The 15,775-nt window shown below is 46.6% G+C and overlaps 1 protein-coding gene and 1 long non-coding RNA gene across 3 annotated transcripts in view; one reads left to right on the top strand and one right to left on the bottom strand.

Annotated features, from left to right (window-relative positions):
- Nucleotides 1–26: 26 nt before the first annotated feature.
- Nucleotides 27–3,925, top strand: LOC310851048. Its single transcript, XR_014567550.1, has 2 exons — nt 27–115; nt 3,704–3,925. It is a non-coding gene; the product is annotated as an uncharacterized lncRNA (long non-coding RNA).
- A 753-nt stretch (nt 3,926–4,678) lies between these two features.
- Nucleotides 4,679–15,775, bottom strand: part of EDC4 (enhancer of mRNA decapping 4) — a 31,578-nt gene continuing 20,481 nt past the window's right edge. For both annotated transcript variants that reach the window (XM_083753090.1, XM_083753091.1), the window contains exons 19-29: nt 15,469–15,567; nt 14,502–14,654; nt 13,707–13,743; nt 12,116–12,296; nt 10,475–10,630; nt 9,842–9,957; nt 9,429–9,594; nt 7,790–7,976; nt 7,144–7,363; nt 5,976–6,139; nt 4,679–5,519 (exon numbers count right to left, since the gene is read on the bottom strand). In XM_083753090.1, coding sequence (XP_083609216.1) covers nt 5,327–5,519; nt 5,976–6,139; nt 7,144–7,363; nt 7,790–7,976; nt 9,429–9,594; nt 9,842–9,957; nt 10,475–10,630; nt 12,116–12,296; nt 13,707–13,743; nt 14,502–14,654; nt 15,469–15,567 — 1,672 coding nt within the window. In that variant the 3' untranslated portion in view covers nt 4,679–5,326. The remainder of the gene's footprint in view (nt 5,520–5,975; nt 6,140–7,143; nt 7,364–7,789; nt 7,977–9,428; nt 9,595–9,841; nt 9,958–10,474; nt 10,631–12,115; nt 12,297–13,706; nt 13,744–14,501; nt 14,655–15,468; nt 15,568–15,775) is intronic.

Raw genomic sequence — 15,775 nt, 5'->3', positions numbered from 1 at the left:
CTGCCTTTTGCCGAGCGCCCACTCCGAGCGCGCGCGCGGAAACCTGGAGCAAACTATTCTCAAATGGCACAGGATCCATGCAAGTTCCTGGTGTCGTTGTCCTGCACTGCAGCTCGTAAGGACTGAAGTTTTCTCTCTCTCTCTTGCCTCGTCTTAACGTCTCTAGCCCCGCCGGAGCCGCAGTGCGGTGGCTGCCCGGGCGGCAAGCTTGTAAAAAGTTGCTCTTCCCTCAACCCTCGAAGCGGCTGGCCGCAGATGGAGGAGAAGGCGGTGGCGGCAGCAACAACAACTAGGGCGCTGGCGTTGCATAGATCAGGGAGCAGCAAATAGCCCGACTACCTAGCACCACCAAAATAACGGCCAAATCCAGCCAACTTATTTTAACACTTGGAGCAGAAAACCCTGCAAGCACCTCTCCTCTCCTTGGCCATAAAAACCGGTTTTAGGATCTACTCCGAGTAGACCTGTTGAAATTAATGGGTCTGAATTAGTCGTGTCTATTAACTTCAATGTATTCCTCTGAGTGAGTAGAACTTAGTTGGTTGCAACCATTAATAACAAATAAAATAGCTAACAATTAGTTGCCCAGGCAGCCAGCCTACACAGTAGGGTTAGTCGGATTTAGGCAGGGGGACTGACAGGTGCAGGGGAAGGCAGGGAGACAATAGGTTGCCTTCAATGCAGTGCCAAGGCCATGGAGTTCCATCAGCACAAGGATTTTCCTTGCAGATTGGAACCTCTTTCCTCAGCGTGCCCCCCCAATCTATTTTTGGGTATCCTCCCAACCCTCCAGAGCAGGGTATAGTCAGGAGGGAACTTAGGGGAGGAGAGAGGGAATTCCCATTGCTCTAGCAGGAATCACTGTGCCGGCTCCCGCTACTGCAATAAGTTACTTGAACTTGGCCTAAACAGTATGTGAAACCAGAGCCAATGACAGCCAGAGCCACATGATCTGTTCAAAAGTGTGCCCACGTGTCCACTCTTAGTCCAGTGAGACCTTGAGGTCATAGTAAATAGCTTGATGAAGATGTCGCCCCAGCTTGTGGCAGCCATGGAAAATGCAGATTCCATGCTAGGCATCCTTAGGAAAGGAACTGAAAACAAAACTGATGCCATTATACGGATCTATGGTGCAACAACATTTGGAATACAGTATACAGCACTGATCACCTCACCTCGAAAGAGTTGGCAAAGTTTCCAAACAGGGCAACCAAAATGATCAAATGGTGTGACTCTCCTGTGAAGAAAGGTTGCCACGTTTAGTCTGAAGAAAAGGTAAGAGGTGACATGATAGAAATGGATACAATGATGCCTGGCATGGAGAAAGCGGATAGAGAAAAGCTTTTCTCCCTCTCACAAAATTAGAACTTGTAGACATGCAGCAAAGCTGAATGTTGGAAGATGTTCTGGACAGATAAAAGAAAGCACTCCCTCAGGCAGCACATGTGGAACTGGTTTCCACAGGAGGCAATGATGGCCGCCAACGGGAATGGAAATTAACAGAGGAGAAAGCTATCCGTGGCTACTAGCTGCAGCTGTAGCAATGCTTCTGAATACCAGTTGCTTGAAACCACAGGAGGGTAGAATGCTCTTGGGTTCAAATTCTGCTTGCTTGGTTCCCAGAGGCAACTATTCAACCACTGTGTGGCTGGACTAGATGGGCCATTGGCCTTATCTAGCAGACTCTTCCTTGTTCTTAGGCAGAGCCAACTCATCCTAGTTTTGTCTACACCTGTTTCCCTACTGTCCTATCCAATGGCAACACTGAGATTGAGGGAGAGGAAGCTGACCGTGAGTGCCGCCCCATGGACTGGAGGATGCAAGTGAGCAGGCAAGCAGGCAGGTGTGGGCTGGAAGAGGACAGCTTGCCTCAATAAGGAAGACGGATGCATGAGAGAATTGCCCTTCTTTGCTAGCCCGCACCCCACTTGCTCTCAGATCTGAGCAAGCTGGCCAGCCTCTGAGAGGCAGGCATCTCAGCCCTTCCCCACCCCCCAGCCCTGGCACAGAAGCCAGCTGGGAAAGGGATATTTCCCTTCAGAATATACTTTAATCCCTAAAGCCCTCATTCCCAACTGCTATCTGGCTCCAGCCTCTTCACCCACACACAAACATGCACACACAATTGTTTTTATTGTTAAATCACTTCAAGATGTTTTAGGAATGAGTCATAAATGTAATGGAAGTGGTATTGAAATGGGAGGTTAAATGGTCTTTTACAATGAGGGATTTTTATATTTAAAAAACCCCAAGCCTGTTACTCAGGAACAACTCCTTGTGAAGACTGGAGACCTGGGCATGGGTGGGTTGCATTTACGTCAAGTATCTCATTTGTTGTCAGACTCTCAGATCCGTGCCCAGACTCCCTGGCTTCTTACACAAGTTCAGAGGGTATTATATTGAATAGGGTTTATTCTGGGAAAGGATTGGTTGCTGAACTTTATGCAGAATTATTTAATGTTATTTTGGGCCCAAGGACAGGATTGGAAACTATTTCAAAGACAAATTTGAAAGCTAGATTGGGGGGGGGGGGAATCAGGTTGGAGCAGCCAGTAGTATCTATATTGGCAAATATTATGAAAACTTAAATATTTAACATAGATGATATAGGACCCCCAGTTCAGATCTCAATAATATGAAATCTTGTTCTACCCTGCTGACTGATTAGTATTCTACAGCCTTTAAATGTGTTCGTGGGAGGCGGTTATTGCTTTGTTGTTTCGGTTTTAACTATTTATTTGTGCCTTTATCTTGTGTGATCTATTAGATATAATATATAAATCTAATAAATTATATACACATGCATGTAAATAACTTGTAAATTTTTACTAGTTGCTGTGCATTTATCTGTTGTACAAAAATGGAAAATGTTACAGGAGTCAGATGTGATGCTCTGGTATAAAAACAAATGGAATAATCCTGTATATGAGATTACATACTATCTTAAGGCCTTACAAGGATTGGCTTAACCTTCAGGATGTATAGTGGAATTTTATTGTGCATGTAAACATGCATCATCTACATCAACAGCTCCCAAGAGTTTGTTTTGAACTTTGGAATTACTGATCTGTTGGGTTTATATGATGACTTGTTAGGTTTTCCAGGTTGCAGAAGAAACCATAAGAAACTCATAGCAAGTATTGCTTCAGAGTACACTGCATGTGCGCAGGTGGAAAAGCAGATTTGCAAAGTGGTCCCAAGCACATTTTAGACAGTGGTAGGAAGAACAAGGAAAAAAAGCACGCTCCAGCATTCAAACAGCACCATGTGTTCTGGTGAAAGAAAAACCCTCTCCACAGCAGCTTTCTTGTTCTACTTGTGATTAAAAAAAATGTATCCCAGTGATGTTGAATGCTGCAACATCTGCCTTAGCCCACAAAAAGCTTGATGCCCTGGCAACAGGAATAATCTCATTGGTTTGTCACAGCTATAAAGCCTGTTAAATGGCTTTCTTGCTTCTTGGGTTGGGAGCAACTGGGGGCTCTAGAGAGCCACAAAAAAGGGGAGATGCATTGAACTAATGAAATACTGAGGAAGGAGCCAACAGCTGGTGACCTGCAGTTGTTTACTTTAATTTTTGGGGTGCGGCTGAATTTCAGCCATTGACACTGTGCATCCCCTCTCAGTCTGGGCCATCTGTATCCTGCTTGATGTTCCAGTGTCGGCAAAAGTGTACATTCTAGCTGTGATTTTTTTGTATCAGGTTTGTGTCCCTAAAGAACAACACTGACAAGGATAGAGACGGATTTAAAAGTAGGGCTGGGGTAAGAAGACTGCTGAAGGTTTACTCCAGGAAAATGCATGTCAGATGTCACAGAGGCACCCCACTGTGGGACTGATAGCAATGTAATGAGGGATGCCATGAGGAAGAGGCAACAGGAATAGCTAAGGCTGTGACTAAATAAACATGGCATGATGAAGCTTCTCTTTGAATGAATGACTTGTTCATTCAATAGAGTTCATGGAGAGGGGCCCTCTGGCTGTGATAACTGGGAGAGGGGGAGGAAATGCCCCTTCAACAAGCAGTCTTGCTAAAAAAAAAAAAGCCTTTCCAATTTACCTGATATCACTTTGGTTTGGCAGCTTCAGGCATAAAAAGGGAGTCAGAATCCTCCCTGAGGATGGGTGATGGTGGGGATTAAATCTCTCAGCCAAAGGGTCACATTTCTTCATAGCTAACCTTCCAGGGGCTGCTTGCCAATAAGTACATTTGTTCATATGCCCCCCTAATTCTCTTTTACACATGCACACCCACACCCCAGCAGCAACCATCAAGCTTGGAGACTATCCCCTAAGGAGAGGCAATTAGGCTTCAAGTCCCCACCCTGGACATCTATACATTTGAGAACAGCCTCTCGGACAATGAAACGTCTTTTCCAAGACTACTTGGGGAGGATTTTGGCAGAGGCGCAGCACACAGAGAGGGCTAACCCTTACCTACCTAAAGGCAACCCCACAAGGTTCCTTCCCAAAGCAATTAGGCTTGAAAACAGCTTCCTATTGGCTCAAAGGCTGCTTTCAGGCCTAATTGCAGCATGCAGGGGTGAGGGTGAGGAGGAATGCTGTAGGCCATATCAGGTCAGTGGCCTCAAAGTTTCCCACCCATCAGTTGCAGTGTGACCAGCGCTGACTAAGAGAGTGAGCTCCCCCACCAGGCCCAGAACGAAACAGAAGCAGATTTTTTTCCTCCAAAAAAGTCATTTATTGAACTTGTTAAACATTATTCAAAAATGAAAGATTAAGAGTCTAGATAAAAAGGAAAAAAGTGGTGTAAAAGCAAAATAATAATAATAATGAAAGGAGTTGTCTAACTCATGAACATGCTCCACCACACAAAGAACCAACGCTGCTTCCCAGGACGGGTGGGCTTCATGAACCTTTCATCCCTCACCCACAAGCAGCACAGGTGGAGGCAATACTTCACTATGGCTGCTGTGATTCACAACCCACTGGCACCTTTGACCTCCGACTACCTTGGCAGGGTACTCCTGAAACGAAAGGGTAAGGCTTGCCAAGCTCTGCCAAACCCCTCAAATTCTTGGGGAGGGGCTCCAAGCTAGAAAATAGGAGGAAGATGGGATTAGTGTCTGCGCATCTAACTTGTACAGTACAAAGAGAGGCAGGTGGTGGGTAGGGCCATGGTCTGCTCACACAGAAAAGAACTGGATTATACAGGGCTAACACAGCTGGGGCTCAGACCCTTCTATCCATCCCACATCTGTAGCACGGACGTATTTTCCCAGCAAGAGCATTAGAAAAAAAAAAGAAAAAGCCACATTTGGTTAGCAATGATGGATGCCCTTGTGGAGAGGCTGCTCGAGCCTTGTTAGGACATGCTGGGTGTGACCAGGCCTTGAAGCATGATCATGAGTCGGCGGGCCGGCTTGCTCAGGGTATTGTGAGGCTCTGCCTGCAGGAACTGGAAGAGCTTCTGCCGCACTTGGTTCATCACAGAGCCCATGTGGTCGCGGGTGATGGGGTCACTGTGGTCTAGATGCATCACTGCCTCCTCCAGGTAACTGCAAAGGAGAGAGAGAGCACAGCACGGTTGTGATCCTGGCTGCAAAACTGCAGGCATGTGTATAGAATGACATTCCATGAATGTGTAGGGAATGGGCAGAATTGAGCTCCCCGAGTTTCTCTGTTTTATGTGTGAAGAAAGCAAGTTTCCAGACCTTATGGATGCAAAGATGCACTTGAAGGTATGTGTACAACATCTGTTAAACTCAGAAATAAGAGAGATGGCTGAATAAGGTGCAGCTGGGCCTTTAGTGTCCTGCACGGCATCCTTCCATGGCCAGCAAAAACAGGCTTGTACAAAGTAAGATAAATAACGCAGGTTTTCCCCAGATGCAGGAATTTTGTCTGCGTTTTAAAGGGCGGAACATACAGGGCCCTGAAGTAGGAAGCACTTGCCACTTCCCTGTGGAAGGAAAGGATGCATCTACTGTTAGGCACCACTGGGCGATACTCACTTCAGTTTCAGTTCTGTCCGAGCTCCCAAATCTGAGGAGAGCTGCTGAATGAGAGACAAGAGGACAGGCTGGGACAGTGGGCAAGGATGCTGCCCAAACACTTGCTGAGGGTCAACTGTCTCACAGACGTAGAGGACTAGGTTCAAATCAGCTGCAGTGAGAGCCTGTAGAGAGAAGAGAGTGCCCTGGTTAGAAATCTACATTTCTAGAGAAGCTCAATATGGCTGAATAAGGCTTTGAGCACAATAACGCGGTACTCTTGGCCGTTTTGTTCATACATTGCTGAAAGCCGCTTTGGATACCATCTTGTGGAAAAGCAGGACACAAACAAATGATGTTAAATAGCCTGCTATTGCTGTTGGCACACATATCACCATCCAACTGTGTGCATGTATATATAGCAGCCAATTTAGGATTACACTTTGTGCAACTGATGAAGTGGAGTCTGGTCCACTAAAACATATGGCTTCATAAATGTGTTAGGTCTCTAAAAAGGTGCCACAAGCCTCTGCTGTATTTGCTGCGACGGATTAACACAGCAATCCCTCTGAATACTGCCAGTCAGTTTCACTGGGAGATCTCAAGTTCTACTATAATGAGAGAAGAATAAAAATATCTCTACTTTCTCCACACCATACCCTATCTTATAAACTTCACAAACTTAAAAACATCAATGGAAAACAACCCTTTCCTCAAACTTGAGTGGAAGTATGAAAGACACAGCAACTGTTAATCCATGCTAAACTGCCTTGAACACACAACATATAGGTTGGTTATATATGCACCAGCAGGGCTACATAGTCATGCTTAAATGATACACTTTGAACTATAAGACAGCTGCTCTGGGCGCCCCCTGCTGGTTCTAAGGCAGACCACCAGCTGCCCCTTCGTGACTCCCAGAAAGATGCCTCCAAAAAGGATGGGCAACCTGTGACCCATCAGAAGCTGTTGGGACTACAACTCCCAGCATCCCAGCCCACTGACTATCTGGTCGGGGCTGATGGGAGTTGGAGTCCAGCAACACCTGGGTTTCTTCTCTTTAAAAACCTCACGGTTCTCTCTCTCTACTGAGCTTTGTGCCTGCTTCCTTGAGGATGTGGCCATCTGGGTCTTTCAGAGAGCAGTTGTGTAGCCGGTGTGCTGCCTCTATGGTTGGAGAGATGCGTACCTGCTGGAAGGCTTGATTCAGGTGCCCCTGCTGCAACAGCTGTAACACGTGAGCCTGCTGGGACTGGAAGTCGAGGTGAGTGGCAGGGATCGGAGTGCCTGCAGCAGAGCGCATGGCCTGCATGATGCTGGAGGTGACAGCAGCCTGCTGCTCCTTCATGGCCATGCTCACCTCCCCTTTGATCACCCGCTGGACTTGGGCCAGGATGGACTCCTGCATGCTGGAGAGAAGAGGGAAAAGGGAACTTGGAGGAGCTGTGTAGATCCAGGGGGGCAGCGGTGGGGGGACAGAAGTGGGCAGTCTGCAGGAGCAAGAGACTGGTTGTACATAATTCCAGATAACGTTCCCATTTTGTTCTCTGAACATTGTGCCCATTCCCAAGACAGAGCAGAGAAGACCCTGGATGTAGGGAAGCTTCCAATACTGATATTGCCCAGCTGGTAGAAAACTGCACTGCTTATGACCAGTGTGGCAGGGCAGGGGAATTTCAAAGCGGGTGTGTGCCCTGTTTTCTCATCTTATATGTGAAGGATCAGATGAGTCAGTTTCATGCAGATCTCAGGACACACTGCTATTAATCTGGCACAAGACTCTCTGTTTTGCCCTTCTTTCTATGGGAGATGCCCCCATCTGCTCTGCCACTCACTTGCCCACGATGACGTGAAGCTGATGCTGCACCTCGGAGTGCATGCTGGCTGTAATGGTGGCTGCCAGCTGATCAGTTGTGCTCTGGAAGTTGTTGACCAGCTGCCGCAGCTGGCTCACCACAGAGTCCCGGGCATCCTGCTCTCGCGCTTTCTTACTCTTCATGTGGGTCTCCAGCTGCTGAATATCTACAAGAGAAGATTCACAATTACTCAAAAGCCAGCTGGGTACCATTGGAGTCCATTCCCACGGCCTCTGGCCTCTCTACCACATCACCCTCAAGTCCAGCTCCCCTTCATGTTCCCGAAGCTTTCATACTTTAAATTCTGCAGCAAGGCACGAAAAAACACACAGGAGTTTTGTCTAATGCAGGGGTGGGCCTCACCTGTGGCCCCCTGGGTGTTGCTGGACTACGAACCCCATCATTATGTTTTTATATGTGCTGGAAGCCGAGTGGCTGAAAAAACCCAGCTGAATGTGTGGGGTATAAATAGTAAAATCATCATCATCATCCCTGGCCATTGGGCCATGAAGGCAGGAAATGGTGGGAGTTATAGTCCAATAACATCTGAAGGGATGCAGGTTCCCACCCCGATCAAAGGACCTTTTTTATTTCTGCTGAGGAACAGGGGTTTTCTGAATGCACAATGTGAAAATGCTCGAGAGAGATTTGGGCCATTGCCTAAACTGCTGGTCTGGTACGCTCACATTGTGTTTCTCCAATGGCAACCACAAGACTCTTTACCAGGAGCATTACCCCATTCTCAAAGGTTCTGGGCAGTAAGAAAGGAGAAAGCATCTCACTAACAATTCCATTTGAACCCCATTCAAGAACCTTAAAGATTTAACAAGTATTAGGTATCATGATCTACCAGCTGAACCCTGACTCCTAAAAGCTGACCTGAAGAGGAAGACCTTCTCAAGGGATGCTCAGGCATTTTTTTTTCAAATGGAGAGGGCACTAGTGTCTTGAAGCAACCACTGAGAATGCCTCCTGGTTCACCCTTTTTGTCATAAAAGGTACTGCTAAGAAGGCACTTGTAGTTTAGGAGAACGAGAAGGGATCTCGTGGAGCAAGCAGGCTCCAAAATATACTGCTGTTCAAGTCAAGGAAGTGCTTCATTAGTCAAAATCTGACCATGAATTGTGCCCTAAAATCAACAGAAAAAGTAGTCTGTAGGACTATATCAATGTGCCACTCCTGTATTCTGCACCAGCTGCTTAGGCCTGAGCTTGACAAAAGGTGTTGCAGCTTTATCACCTTAAGAGCAGTCCCGGCTAGCAGCCATCACTGGACCATAAGTCTACATAGCCCAGAATTCTGTTCCCACACTACTTAGCTGCTTCTAGGAAGCCGACGTGCTGGAGAAAAAGGTATGAGTCTTTCTACATAGCCTTCTGGTAGCCTCCAAGCACGGGGTGTTCCATTTAACCATAATGGCTGGTAGCCTTAAGAAACACTCCCCTCCAGATTCATGAAAGAGAAGCCTATCAAGGTTATTGGATATGATGATGGCTTTTCAAAAGGGCATTCCTGCTTTCTGGAGGCTCTTTTTTGCCCCACAGTTCTCTAAACTAGTGTTTCCCACAACTGACAGTATACAAAGCTGAAAAGGAGAGAAGCAGAGAGTGGGGCATACATTCCTGTGTGCCTTGCTTGAAGGTGTCATTGATCTGCTGGAACATTGATTGACAGCTCTTCTCAAAAGCAGGAAGCACCACACTCTGGAAGGCCTCCCTGTATGCCGACTGCATGGGGCCCTGCAAGGCATCGGCAGCCGCCCGGGCAATGGCATCTGTAAGGTTCTGCAATTAAAAGACAATCACAGCTTCGTTCACTCAGGTTTCTGGTCTAAAAAGGTGTCGCAGCCATCAAAAATATGAGGTGATGTCTGGCCTAGCACATCAACACCTTGAAAAGGTGCTGGGAGGCAGCAGTGTTGCAGCTGAATGGGCAGCCTGACCAGCACTTGCTACCCCAGCACCACAAACCAGCTTCCCTCCCGGTCAAACTGGCAGGAATCTGCTCCCAGCAGCCAACCCCACCCATTACCTTTGATTTCACCAGTTTGGTGACGTTCTCCTTCAGTGTCCCCTCAATGGCTGTAAGCTTGGTGGCAATGGTGTTATTCAGCTGCCCAGTGATGGGATCCAAAGTCTTGGAAACACCTTGTTAGCAGAGAGACAACAAAACAAAAGTCATGCCCCCATTTTATCCCTGTTAAATAAATGAAGAAGTATATGAGGACCTTGGGAGAGGTCCATGCATGGACCATCCCTTGAAACAATGGCATCAACCCTTCCTGCTATGTTAACTCTCCAGGGAGAAAGAAACTGGAATATGTCGATTATCTGTAGCAGAGAAAACTCTCGGGCTCTGCCCTCAGCAAATCCTGGGAACCCAGATCTTCACTGGGCTGGCTGCATTGCCTTTCCTGTTTTTCTCTTCAAAATCCAAACCCCATGCCAGAAAGCTTTCTGGACACCACAGGATAACCACTTACTGCCGCCTTTGTCAGCTTGGTGCCCTACAGATGGACTAACACTCCCATCAGTCCCAGCCAGCACCGATGGGAGTTGTAGTCTAAAGCAGGGGGGGGGCGGATGGAGGAGGCTGCTCTACTTCCAAAGAAGCACCTCCTTTGTTGTTTTGCAAACTGATCAGAATCCAAGATGCGGGACTTACATGGGGGCACCGTCTTTTTCATCTCCTCGCGGATGGTCCTTTCCAGCCGGTTGCAGGCAGCCGTGGAGAGGGACTGGGAAAGCTGCTGGGACAGATGCTCCTGCAGTTGCCCGCTGCGCTGCTGTCCCTCAGCTAAGGCCTGGTCCAGCCTCCGCTCTGAAACCGCAGGAGTTAAGGAAAGCAAAGGGAGAGACCATGGCTCTGCGGTAGGGGACATGTATGGCATACGAATGGTCTCTGCCACCTCCGGCTACAAAGGAAGATGCAGCAGGTGCTGGGAGAGGCCTCGGCCCTCAACTCTGTGGACAGCCGCTGCTGAGCAAGATGATCAACAGCCTGACCTAGCATGGGGCAGCTTCCTCCCAAACCATCAGGTAGGATCCTCATTCCTCATACCTTACCAGCACCGCTACCACCAACACGAGCAAAAAATAATTGAAAAAAATGTTTTTATATACACCTATCTGCATATATTGCCTTTGGAGTATAAACCCTACTTCACAGAGCTTTTGCAAGGAAAAAATAGAAGAGTGCTTGGAAGAAAAGCAGGATACAAATGTAAGAACACAAGAAGAGCTCTGCTGGATCAAGCCAAAAGCCCATCTAAGTCCACCTTCCTGCTCTCACAGTGGCCAACCAGAAGCTTATGGCAAGCAGGACCTGAATGTTTTTCATTAAAAAACTTTTTATAATGAAGGTTAACAGTATATATTTAGTTTTATTTTCTACAAGTGGTATTTCACGCCTTTTCTTTCAGGACTGGAACTTAAGAGGCTCTTCTCATTGAAAGGGACCCAAGCACTAAGGCAGTTGTTTAGCCTTACCTAAAAAGAGAGAGAAGGCAGAAATAACCATTCCTGGATAACCTCCGCCACTGAAGGAAGAGAGGAAACTATGGAATAAATTCTATGGACAAATATGACAAAGGTCTTAAAAGGTGTGCACAATCAACACATTATATTGCACTCATTGTTCCAATGCATTCTAAAATTAATGATTTAATATTAAGAATATCACCCATTTTCTTTGTTAGACTGGTATGGGTTTTTGTTTGCTGGATATTTTCTCCTCTGTCACTCTTTTTATAGCAGGGGCAGGGAAGCCTTGTCAGCCCAAGGGCCACATTTCCTTGGCAGCCATCTCCTGGGGGCCAAATGTTGGTGGTGGGTGTGGCCAGAGAGAAAAAAAGTGGGTGGAGCAATGGATACAATTCCTGCCTTTGGACAGCAGGCAACATTCTAGCCTTGCAAAAGTTAAGAGGTTTTACACACACACACACACACACACACACACACACAACCAACCAATCCCTCCGCTGTTCACCCAGAGAAGCAGGAGGCCAGTGTCTTATTCCAGCTAAGCAAAAGCATTCAAAAGCATGGAGTAGGACTGATGAGAGGCGTGGCTTGGGAATGGGGTTCCCCACTCCGGGACAGAGCAATGGCTAAACTAGACACAATAAAATTTAATGGACATTTCCCTTCACTCCATAAGGCAGTCAGCTATATTTAAATATGTGGTTTTAAAAAAGGATCAGGGATTCCAACAGAAACTGGCCAGAGTCCTCATAAGTGCTCAGCTTTGAATGGGACAAACCCAAGACAGAGAAAGGCCCAGAAGGCACTTTTCTGGGAAGGATACGCTCCTGCTCTTGCTGGGAATCCACCACTCGCTCAATGTGGCCCATGAGGGAGCTCTGCACAGCATCCAGGTGGTCGGTGAGCCTCTGCATGAGTTCCATCTGGTTCTGTCTCAGTTCAACAATCTCCCTCTGCTGGGTCCTCAGAAGAGACAACAGCTCATCCTGGTACTCAGGAGCGACCTATTGGAAGAGGAGGCAGGGGAAATGTAAGCACTCCAAGCACTCTCAGTGGATCCTCTCTGTGTTACATGGGAGGCAGCAACATAAAGAGTTCAACCCAATGATAGGGAGCCACTTTAGAGATGGGCAAACAAAGCAAATTTAGCAAATCTCAAGATGCAGAAAGTCCCAGGCTCAGATGAGTATCCTAGTGGAGGAATATGGTAGGTAAACCACAGGCAAATAAAAATATGAAGAATTATTTTAATTATTTATTTGTGCTTTTATCTTGTGTCTTTATATTGAGAACTGCCATAAGATCTTTTGATGAAGGGTGGTATATAGTAATAGCAGTAGTAGTAGTAATTTGAGGATCAACCACCTAAATTATTGAGTGTTGTCTCAATACTGGGTCATTTTAAAGAATAGCATGGAATAATCAAGCTCCAAAAGATTTCTTGTTTTGGTATGGAAATTAATAATAATAATAATAATAACAATAATAATAATAATAATTTTATTTATACCCCACCCATCTGGCTGGGTTTCAAAACTCTTGACATCTGTTTTACTAAACAGGTTCCATTAGTGCTTCTAGGCTTGATCTGAAACACAGACCAGGTGGAGTGTGTGAGGCAGAAGGAAGAAGAAAATCATATTCGGTGTCTGCCAGACATCAATGCAATCGCAGAAGAGCAATTGAATTCTGTGTCAATATTTCTCCTAAGGCAAACATAGCTTTTGATTGCCATGAACAGATCTCAACATAATCCTTCATTTTTGGATTCCCAAAACAAATTTAGACGATGGATGAGGACAATCATAACAGCTGTAATTGATTTGGGTACCCCAAAACATCTGGATGGCACTAGGTTGGCGATGGGTGAACTATATAAAAAACAAGCAGTGGCCAGAGTCTTAGCAAAAGGCGTCAGACCAGAACATAATAATGTTAAAAAGGGGCATAAGACATGGGGGTGTCCATTTACCCACTTCTCCACCTTTTAAAAACTGAGTCTTTGAACCCTAAGTCAAAGGAGGAAGAGATGCAGGGCATCCCCCACAGAAGGAATGTGGCACTGGTATGCCTTGTCCTGATTTCACGTGGGGAGTGAGGGGAGCAGACAGAGAGAGAGAGAGAGAGAGAGAGAGAGAGAGAGAGAGAGAGAGAGAGAGAGAGGAGAGCCGAAATGAACAGAGCTATAGAAGGAAGGGAAGCTCAGCGCAAGCAGTGAGTTGGAATCTCTGGCAAAAGTGACTTTTCCCTCTCCCTGCAGCCTGCTAGACTAGGAGGAAGAGGGTTGAGGAGGGAGAGAGAGAAGAGTCCTATTTTTGATCCCTGACACAAGAAAAAGTTCCCCACCCCACCTTTTGGGAAGGAAGAACTGAAAGCTTTGCTGTATATGGAATTTCTAAAAGAAAAATACTCACCTGCTGATCAAAGGCTCTTGGGGACTGTTGCACATCCCTGGAAATGAAGGGAAGATGTTAATGTGACGACTGCGTGAATTGCACATCACAAGCACTGCATGCATAACCAGGGGGATTATACCAGAAATGTGGCCTGCTACAAATGTCCTGACTGCTTCAAAAAAATAAAGCGTGTCTTTTCTGACTTGGAAATGGCTCTGCTACAGGGTGGTTACCTCTACACACACACACACACACACACACACACACACACACACACACACACACCAATTGAAAAGTACAGAGCTGAATGAAGGCTTAAGAATAAATTTTCTACACTTCTGCTCATCTCTTCTTCCCTAATGACCAAGAGGAGGAACAAACGCAGGATTCATTTCTAATTTTGCCAGTTTCGGGCTCGTAGATACGTGCAAAACAGGGATCATGGTTTAAAATAAATTCCAATCAGCTTCAAAACAAGCCACCTTCAAGCCATCCGTGGGTTATGATGTCGCAGCCAGATCACCCTCACATCACAGTTATGAAGCTGGCTTGTTTTGAGAACTAGGTTTTTTTAAAAAATCCTGATTCCTGGTTTGTACGTAATGACAAGCCAGTAATTGGGGAAGAAGCACAGAATCCTGATTTATTCCTCCTCCTGGCTGAGGAGGAGCAGAAAAGGGGAAAGCTAGAGCCTAAGGCTTCACAGGTTCACAGAGGCTTGGTCAATTGATACAAACCCTACCACCGTTTCCAGCCTTATAAGGAGGCTCCACTTTGCCACCATTCCCAACCTTCCAAGCAGCATATGCTCACCCATCATCTTTCTTCCCCTTCCTCTTTAGCTTTGGGGATGCTCGAGGCGACACTTTGGCTTTCCAGTCCTTCACAGGCAGGCGCTGTGCAGCTGCTTTGGCACTAAATCCACCAGACGTAGAAGCCAAGCTTGCAACTTCATCATCATGGTCACTGCAGAGGGAAGCCAGTCCTGATGAGTACTTGCCCCAACACAGCAGTCTTAAGACAGACCCTGTGGTCAGCAACAGAAAAGGGGCAGAAACCACCTAAGTGGAACTGGGGTAATGCGCCAATTGACGCTGCCACAATCTTCTACAAGAAAGCTGCTTCTAGTTTCAAAATTTAACAAAGATAGCTCCACTCTTATCTAAGGGACCCAGCTTTGTACCATCATGATTAGCCAGCCTGTGGCACTAGTGTCACAGGCAGAAGGAGCCTGAGGTATTGCACGTGCCAGTAGGGCATATGCTACATCCAAATTCCTAGCCAGTTCTCAGTGTAACCGGGTGGAGTTACTAATTGTTTTTCCTTTCGCTTCTGTGTAGAAGCAGAGTCGAGTCGTAGACTCTTCTGTTGTACTGCTCAGGTGAGCAGATATGATTTGTACAGTCTTAATAAAGTAGCAGTAGACTATGGACTCCTCTCTTTCTTCTGTGATGAGATGCCAGAAGATTGCTAGCGTGCTCCTCTCAGGAGGGAGGGGTCGCTTATCATCGGTCTCTCTGGACTGAAGGTGGATTCCAGGCAGAGAGTGACCTCCGGAGAAAGGCCCCGGAGTGCCTGGGATGCTGGTACCCTTCCCGGGCGGGCATTTTTCCAACAATAAGCAGCCAGTTGTTGCATGCAGAAGGTCAGAGGGCAGCATGTGTCCTCAGTGAGCAAAATGAGGTGAAAATTCAACTGATTCACAGTGCCCAGAAACGTCCGCTGAGCCCATCAGAAAACTGCAAAGGGGAAAGAGAGGGGGATTGGCACCTGCCAATACCTTTGTTCAGCGCTGGCATCCTGGCTGTCATGCTGCAGGAGGTGGTAGCTGTGCCTGTGGTAGGAGCTCTTGTGTTTTTCTTCCACTTCATTCCTGGGGCTAAGGGCAGGAGAGACCGGGGAAGAGGAGGAAACAATTCCATCACACTGAATTTATTCTGCCTCATTTTATTTATTTAACTTTCTTATATGCCCCTTTATGTTACACAGACTTCAAAGTGAGCTTCCATAGAAATATACAGCTATAGTAAGAAAGGGTTGTATAAGTACTCAGAGGAGACCCACTGAAATCCACGGGCCTATGTTAG

Source organism: Podarcis gaigeae (assembly GCF_964106915.1).
Source record: "Podarcis gaigeae genome assembly, chromosome: 8".
Taxonomy (NCBI): domain Eukaryota; kingdom Metazoa; phylum Chordata; class Lepidosauria; order Squamata; family Lacertidae; genus Podarcis; species Podarcis gaigeae.
Note: the sequence above shows the minus strand (reverse complement) of the source record. Positions and strands in the feature narration are given on the sequence as shown.